General features: G+C 34.2%; 1 protein-coding gene across 1 annotated transcript; it reads right to left on the minus strand.

Annotated features, from left to right (window-relative positions):
* Positions 1-8: 8 nt before the first annotated feature.
* On the minus strand, positions 9-6608 carry LOC129919651 (U4/U6 small nuclear ribonucleoprotein Prp3). Its single transcript, XM_056000608.1, has 2 exons — positions 5341-6608; positions 9-774 (listed from the first exon to the last, which is right to left on the minus strand). Exons 1-2 carry the CDS (start codon positions 6521-6523, stop codon positions 23-25), a joined length of 1935 nt encoding a protein of 644 aa, XP_055856583.1. The 5' UTR covers positions 6524-6608; the 3' UTR covers positions 9-22.
* Between the last annotated feature and the right edge of the window lie 2269 nt (positions 6609-8877).

Raw genomic sequence — 8877 nt, forward strand, 5'->3', positions numbered from 1 at the left:
TTTCTTAAATAGTTTGCAAACTTTAAGCATCAGTGGCTGCTTCTAGGACAGCTCCCGAATAGGCCAAATCCCAGTAATGCTCGACCTGGTGCTTCTGGAAGAACTCACGAGCCATCTTCTCCATAGGGAACACCTTGAATTTGATTTCCCCAAAATGTCGCCGTTGACTGGTTCCCTCCCAAACTAACACACATGAATTCGGCACCTCCTGGCCGTCGGGGTTCTTTACCATATCCTCTTCCCACTTGACTCTGGTCAACATCAGTCGACGGTACTTTTTCTGTTGCTTTGGTCCTCCCTCGACCACGACGACACAGCAATCTCGGAATAGCACCACGGAGCCAGTCATGTGTAGTTGTTTGGCATTTGTTTCGACTTTGAACTTTTTGCTAGCATTGTCCTGAAGATCTCGAATGCGATATACACTCACATGGACTCCACACGAGGTGTCCTCTTTGATTTTGCGAATCTTTTTCTCTCGTTTCTGTTCGGCGGTTAGTTTCCTTGCATTGTTTGCGTCTTCGTGGGCTTTCTGTCGTTTGGCCATCTGTTCTCGAACGTGGGCTTCGATTTTAGTTGGGTCCTGGACAGCTTCGGAACCGAGTACTCTCATCAAATTGGAAATTCGCAACTTTGGCTCCGGTGGAGGGACCAAACCAAGACGGACCTTCTCCTGTTCCTCCTTCCAGGCTTCGCGGCGGTTCTGACGACGTAACTTCTTTCGTTCCTTCTTGGTCAGAAATACTGGCAGGTAAACTGGCTTTAATGGTTCATCTGAAAAGAGCAAAATATGTATTTATATTTATTTATCTACGATTTAAAACAACAGATTGTTGGCTTAAAGATAAATACATTACATATAAAAGTCAAAAGACAATATACTATCAAAAATAACCCCTATATCTTCAAACTCATTAACAAGAAGCAAAGGTTTATTCAGTAAGTATATGATGGAATCATATGAAAAAGTGTTCTATTATAAAGCATGCAAGCACACTTTTTATTATTTAACTCTAAATCATTTAAAAAAACACCATTTTGAAAGTTCATTCAGATCTTTTTGAAAAAGAGAGCAATCATTTATATCGTCGCTGTAGTCCTAATACCTCTTAACTCAGATACAATTATATTGTTGAAGAAATCCGGATGTAATAAAAAAAGACCCTTATTGAATAAAATCGATATTTTCAGAGCTTCGCTTAGACAAAACCAGATCATTTGTATTGGTCCTCATACATTTCATAATTAGTTTTTTACCTCTTGAACAATCAACTTTTCTGGTTTACGAGGTATTAGAACTACAGCGACGAGATTAGCCACTACAGCATAAAACTTGACGTCATCCGCAAACATCAAAAACCCAGAATATTAGGCAAATCATTAACAAGAAGCAAAAATAGAACTGCCTATTATTGGTTTTGAAAAAACACATCCCCAATGGCGATAAATTGCTTTCGCCAGAATAAATATGAATCAAATCAAACCACTTAAGCATATTTCCGAAAAATCCAAGGCAAACTCTGATATTGACCCTACTAAAGGCTTTGACAAAATCAGTATAATACAATATTAACTTGCTTATGCTGTTCTAAAGAATTAATGCAGAAGTTTGTAAATTCACTTAATTCACACAAGTTGTTCTTTTCTTAAAAAAAACATGTTTTCTGTTAAACACCTAAAGATAAAGATTTACTAATCAAAACATAAAGTGCATAAGAAATATTCCTTCTTGCGTGACCTTTTTTTAGTAAAATAAATTCAATTTTTTGTGTGCTATAAGTCTTTTCTTATTTTCCTACTTTTATCAGTCGACGCACATAGGAGTATTCTGGTCAGAAAGCTGGACAAAAGTCGATTTTCTAAAAATCAAAATTTTGAATTAAATTTTTTACTAAGCGGATGGTAAATATAGATGGGCACATATGATGCACTCCTTTTTTTTCTGGTAAAGTGTGTGGCGTGACAAAACAAGTTCAAAGTCAGCTGTTTATTTTCTGGATTTTTTTTTTGTTTTTTATGGTGATTTGGTGAGTATTGTTAGGAGATTGATTGTGAGCGAGTGTGCTTTTAAACATAACATTTTCAGATGAAAAATACAATTGCAGGTATTGAATAATAATTAAAGAGTAGCTATGGAAATATTTAATGTTTTTTGTTCATTTAAATGACAGTGGGAAAAGAGTCTGCCACATATGTGCCCATGATTATGAAAGTGGACTAAGTCACTTTTTGCATTGTTTGAAGAAAAACTTGCATAATAATTTTCTTATAACGATTTAATTATATTTCTTTTATGAAATCACTAGAGGAGCAATAAAGAAGTTTATTTACTGCAATTTCGCTTTCAAATAAACTTTACCCCTTAAATAACATAAATGTTTAGGCTTAATTTGATGCCATTTTTAGGAGTGACTTAGTCCACTTTCATAATTAAGGGCACATATAGATATTTTTATTGCTTTTTTTTTTAAAGTCTAATTGCTTTGTTATAGTATACCCTATTATTCTGCTTTGATACATAGATTTATGATAACTTTGACTAATCTTTTAATTTAATATCAAAAATTTGGGTGCGAATTTTTGCGATTAACAAAATAATTTGCGAATGAAATTTTCACTTTTAGTAAAAATCACTCATACGCCCTACGTGTTTTTCTTCCTGGTTGTTAACATTTTCCAGAAATTTTTTTATTGAAATTAATGCATTTGGATTCAGTAAGCCTAAAAATCACAATGGTTTCTTTCTAGAAGCTCTATTATTTTAAAGCGTTTTTAAAGTTTTTCAACTTATTTACATAAAACCGCCTTTCATTGCATAAATAATAGTTTCTAGCAAAAGTAAATTGTTTTACTTCAAAAAATAATTTTGTCCAGGTTTTTGATCGAAATACTCCTATGTGCGACGTTTCAGGTATGAATATATCTTTCTTCAGGACTCTATAAATAAAGTTTCTTAAAAATAACAAATAAACACTAAATATCTATACTTACTATATTAACAAAAAATCAACCTCTTAAGGTTTCTTAACAATCGTTAACCTTCCGATGACAATAGTGGTGCTATACAACCCGACTTGATTTTTTTTTGTACAATTATTATTTTTTTTTTATGAACTACCGATATTCTGTTGTTTTTTATTAAAGAAATTAAAAATTTGTTTGAAATACCCAAAAAATACCCAAACAAATCTTATCTAAGAATTCGATTTAAAAAGAGACAAACTTTAATCTAACACATTTCTGACTATAAATACTGCTAATGTCCGCCACAATCTGACTTTCAATTAACAGTATTATCTGGATCTAAAATGTGTAACATTTTTAGTAACGTCCTTTCACTATAATATTTTTCTAGCTGATTTCAATAACATAGACATACATAGATATTGTCTATGTTATTGAAATCTGATCTATGTCCTGCGTAGGGATGCAAACGATACATCGATGTTTTCAAAACATCGATGTTTCTTAAGCCGATACATCGCCGATACATCGACGTTAAATCTGCAAAGCATCGACATCGTTCATTTTGTTACTCGTTTTTCTTTTTTTGCATAATAACAGAACTTGAACTCTCAAACACGGTTGCCACTCGCATAAAAAATTTCCTACCAAAGTTTCCAAAAAAACCTACCAATTCAAAGAAAAACCTACCCAACGAAAATTTTCGATTTTAAGAGAATAAATTCTTGTTTAAAAAAATAAAATGCACGACTGGGTCGCACGAACTTGCTCTTGGAGTTATAGTTGCTTAAATTTTTAAGACTTTTTATATAGAAATTTGGAAAAAAAAATAAAATTCGTTTAAAAAAATAAAATAAAATCTGAAATTAAATTGCCCTCCAAAACAAGTATGCAGTTTTGATTGATATATTAACATGCATTTTTAGAAAAAAAAATTTCAAAATGTTTTTTAAAAAAACAATTTTTTATAAATAATTTTTTGGAAAAAAACTTTTAAAATAAAATTGTAATGCCATTTTGTAGAAATCACTAATCAAGAATGTGAAGTTAGTGTCAACACAAAACATGAAAATGGATGAGTTCAGACACCAACAATGAGGATACTGGGTTTACATACACTACTTAATATTATTACTCTCGGTTTAGATGGGCACATTTGTTTGGCACAAATATTTTGGGTAGATTTGACATAATTACAATTTTTTTTGTCAATTATTAAAAATAAAATTATTTTAGAGAAAGAACTTGGAAAAACCTACCAAATTGACTTCAAACCTACCAACCTACCCAAAGTAAAAAAACCTACCCAGTTTGGTAGGATCCTACCCACTCCGGCAACCGTGCTCTCAAACTCAATCTTTTTTGTCTAGTGTTCAAAGCTTCAAAGTTTTTTTTAATGTTTTCATTCAAAAGACTATTTCTATGTGTTCAGAAATCAGAACGCGACCATCAGAGGTGTACGTTGAGTTGCCAGGGCTCCGGGACAATATTAATTTTCAGGGGCCATTTCGATATAGACATTTTTTAAAAAGGATATGTATACGCCTTTCTCTTTTTTTGGGGGCCCCAGAAGTATTGTTTGTTGGTCGCTTAGATTATTTTAGTAGCATTTTTTGAGGTCCCTGAGGTAATATTTTTTCTACTTTATTTATAATAACAGTTTCCTTCTCTGCATTGTCTCCAGTCAGGACCCTAGCGTCAGTTGGGACCTCGGGGCACCGCCCCGCTTGGCCCAATGGTGTGTACGGCTATGGCGACCATTATTGACATGCTTGTGCGTTCCGTTCAGAGCTCTGAACGTTAAAAAATTGATTCCATTTGATTAGAATTGATGGTATTTATATATAAATAAAAACGAAAATCGTATTAAGAAAATATGTTTCATTTTGTTGATAAATTTGTCTGTTTTGTGGTACCTAAAAATTCAATTCAACTTAGGTTTTTGGGTTTTAAACAGATAAGGCATAAATATTTTGTTCTTTAGATACAGTAGAACGTATTTATGTGCAACAAAAATACATCGGGAAAACATCGATGTATCGAAGATAGAACCGATGTTTTTTTAACATCGATGTTGTAAATAAAACATCGATGTATTCAAACATCGATGTTTTTTTTAACGATGTTGCATCCCTAGTCCTTCGTCTATACAATGCAAAGCCAACCCTGTTTTTTGAGATAACAAAGCGATGAAGTACAATATTTTAAAACAATAGGGAAAAAACCTAAAAAAAATCAAACGAAGTTGAAGGAACAAGACTTGGTAAGGCATGAAAAACGTCTCCCGAAAGAAAACTGAATTAAACTACAATTATCAAATGACGAAAAATGTATCATGCTTGAAATCCAAAAAAAAAAAAAGAATATTTTACTCACTTGGTGGCTTCATTTGTGTTGGATGTTCAATCAGATTTGTAATGGCCGACCTTCGAATACAAATCTTTCCATTGTTATCCAGTGTATTCAAGTCATTCGTCAATATTACCGAATCCCACCATTCCATACTGGGTACATCATCAGGAGTGTCCTGTTTGGGAGCGATTAAAGCCAACTTAGTAGCCGAACTGATGCCAGTCTTTCTAGCAATCTGGGAAATCTCATTCTGTAACTTCTCCAGCTGCGATTTCATTCGCATTCTCTCAGCCATTTGTAAAAACTTGCCAGGTTCATGAAATCGAAGTGTTCTCTTATTGCGAATGGTTGGTTTCAAAGCAATTCGGTCATCAAAGAACTTAACAGTCTCGTCGGTAAGAGATTTATCAACAACTTGATTCTTGGTAAAGACTTCGCGTTTCTTTGCGCGGATGTTTGCTTTCAAAGTCGGTGTCAAAGTGGGAATATTAACAGCTCTTCCACTCTTGTCAATTGTCCGACCTTCATCGTCAAGAATCAATGGTTTAGGGCGGTCTTGGACAACAGGCGGAATAATGTTTGCCAAAGTTCCAGACAACTTTGCACGAATTTGAGCTTGAAGTTCAGCGATTTTTCGTGCTTTCTCTGAATCTTCAGGTTTTTTAGCTAGAACCTGAGTAGCTAATGCAACTGGAAGTCCAATTTGAGGAACTGCAGCTAGAATAGGATCTTGGGCTTTGAGATTATTCAAAGCCCGTTTACGTTCTTCGATTTCTCGTTGGGCATTTGCCATCATCAATTTAATTTGTGTGGAACTAAGATTACTCGGTGTTGGTTTGGCATCTGGTTGTTTTGGTGCTGTTGGATTAGAAGCACCCATTGGAGGAGCTTTAAGCTCCTCTACACGCTGTTTTTTAACATCTTTATTGTCTCCCCTCGACTCTTCGTTGGTTCTTTTTTTAGCTTTTTGTGTACTATTTCGATAGTCTTCTAAATGTTGTAGAATTTTGTCAGTTAGGCGAGATGCTTTTTTGGCGTCCATGGATGAAGCAATCTTATCACCAATTCGGCGTTTGTCATAGCCATTGTAGAGACAATGCTCGATTGCACTAACTAGAGTGCGATCTTCGGAGCCGACGGATTTGGAGACAATTGATGTTATGTCTGAATGAAGATCTTCGATTTCTTTACGGGAATAATATGTCATTGTTTATGTAGGTTTTGTTATTTTGTAATTGTTTGAAATTTTTCTAATTTGATCAGAAGAAAATAAAAATTTTTTAAACGTTTTCAGTTTTGTCAGAAATGTCAATTTTTTGACATTTTTGGTGAAATGTCAGAAAAAAAGAGTGCGTTTCATGAGATAAATTTTTGTTTAGGCAAACATTGGACAGTAAGAACAAAAAATTTCTTACGTTACATTACATTAAGGAAATAAATTATACTAGATTTCTACTCGCGAATAAACTACTACCTCCAATATGGAACCGTGCTACCCAACTACAATTTCAGGTAAAGGTATTACAGAAGCTACATTTTAGCTTCTTTTTAACTTTAGTAAGGTTGTTGGGCATGAAAACAAGGAGAACCTTATACAAGTTTGACAAGAATATACTCATAAGCAGGGATAGCATGTTGTGGAATTTGCCTTTTTTTCTTGCTTAATCGTACGACATTATAGATTAAAAACAAACACGTTTCACGTCCCCCTCGTGCCAAATATATGTATTTTATTTTGCCTTTTGTTTGCCTTTTCTTTCGTTATTGCCTTTTTTTGCCTTTTCTCTTGTTATTGCCTTTTTTTGTCTTTTTTTTTTTATCTTTTTAGCGTCTTAAAGGTAATGCCTACACACAAAACACTCAAATATACAAACAAAAAGCTAACTAAATTAAATTACCCCACACAAACAAAATTCGAATGCAACTTGATTGTCTGCTATTGCTACCATTTATTGTCTTCTACGTTCTATTGCGCGGCCGAAAACCGACACGTATCAGAGTTCAAAAGCTAACTTACTCAATTTACAATACTCGATTTGAAGAAGTTCTCCAGATTTTGGACATAATCAAGAGAAATTTGGAAGCTGCGAAAGGGGCAGTCGCAAAAGATGTTTTTGAGAAATACAGATCAATTTTTTTTTGGCAAATAAGAACTCGAAAGAGTTGAACAAATAAATTGCGTAATACATTGGAACACAAATCCAGGGGTCGAACTACGGCATACGTACGTTAACGTATTGACGCTTTATGTCTCTATCATTTTCTTCTAATTAAATAGAGAAAGCAATAGTCAAAACGTTAAAGAACGTATGCCGTAGTTCGACCTCAGAGCTCCCGGCAAATGTTGAAGTGGGCTATGTCGAGTTCTTTAATTGGAGTCCAGTCGTCTCTACAGATGTAGAGAGATATTTTAGCTCCTTTAGAGCACTCTTAAGGGACAATCGCAGGCGCTTGTTGACTGAAAATTTTAAAAAACTCATGATTGTTCAAAATTACTGCAATTAATTTTTATATTTTATTCTTTTCTCAATAAATGCCTTTTTATGCCTTTTTGGGAGTTTTATTTTGCCTTTTTTTAAGTTTTTAGGTCCACAAGATTTTATTCCTGCTCATAAGGTCTATAAGAAGCTTAAACTTTGAAAGAGCTTATATAGCTCCTTCAAACTAACAATTTCACTTTTATAATGATGGCGAGAGGCTTCTCCCTTCACCTCTTACCAGTAGACCATGCTCGAATATTAAAGATGAGTGGAAAATAGGGATACCTCACATTGAAATGCCCGACAAACAATTTTGGTTCTATAAAGCTTTACAGATGCAATTGTTGCTTCTGTAAAGCATTATAGAAGCAAAATTGTTAGTAGGATGCAATGTTTTTTTTTTCAAATGCACTAGAAAAATTGCATACTTTTAAGAAAAAAACATTGCATAATTACAAGAAGAAAATATTAGCCCTGTTCCTTTGGGAACAACAAAATGGTTGGCTTGCTTAACCAAGCCTTATACTAAACATATACAAAACTATTGCTTGTTGAGTAAAAAAAAAAAAAAAATTGGACCTTGTACAATCCAAATTGTTACTTGAGAAGCTGTATAAAAAGTACAATCTGCGAGACTTCAATTTACAGAAGCTGTTGTGTTAGTTGGGATTTGGATCTCTGGTAGGCAAGAGGGATAAGGAGTGGAGGGGAAGATGTTTACGAAGGGAACTGCATTTTCTAAGGGCTGTACAGTTCCATTGCTAAATTTTTAATCTCTCTGACATATTTTAACTTAAACGGCCTGTTGTACAGCTAAATATAGTTCAGGAATTTAATTTGCCATTTTGGGCTGCTTAGCTGTGGTTCAACTTTGGTTTAAGCATGGAATTGGGTATTTTAGCTCCAGTTGTACAAACGTGGTTCAGCCTCGGATCAGGAATTTAACTCGCCGATGTCGGCGGATTAGCAGTGGATCAACTTTGGTTCAAGGATGGATTTTGCTATTTCAACTTATATGGACCTAGAACCAGTGCTGGAAATCAATTTTACCTCCGAGTTCAGAAGATAAAAGTTGCTGAAC

This window comes from Episyrphus balteatus, chromosome 4 (genome assembly GCF_945859705.1).
Source record: "Episyrphus balteatus chromosome 4, idEpiBalt1.1, whole genome shotgun sequence".
NCBI lineage: Eukaryota > Metazoa > Arthropoda > Insecta > Diptera > Syrphidae > Episyrphus > Episyrphus balteatus.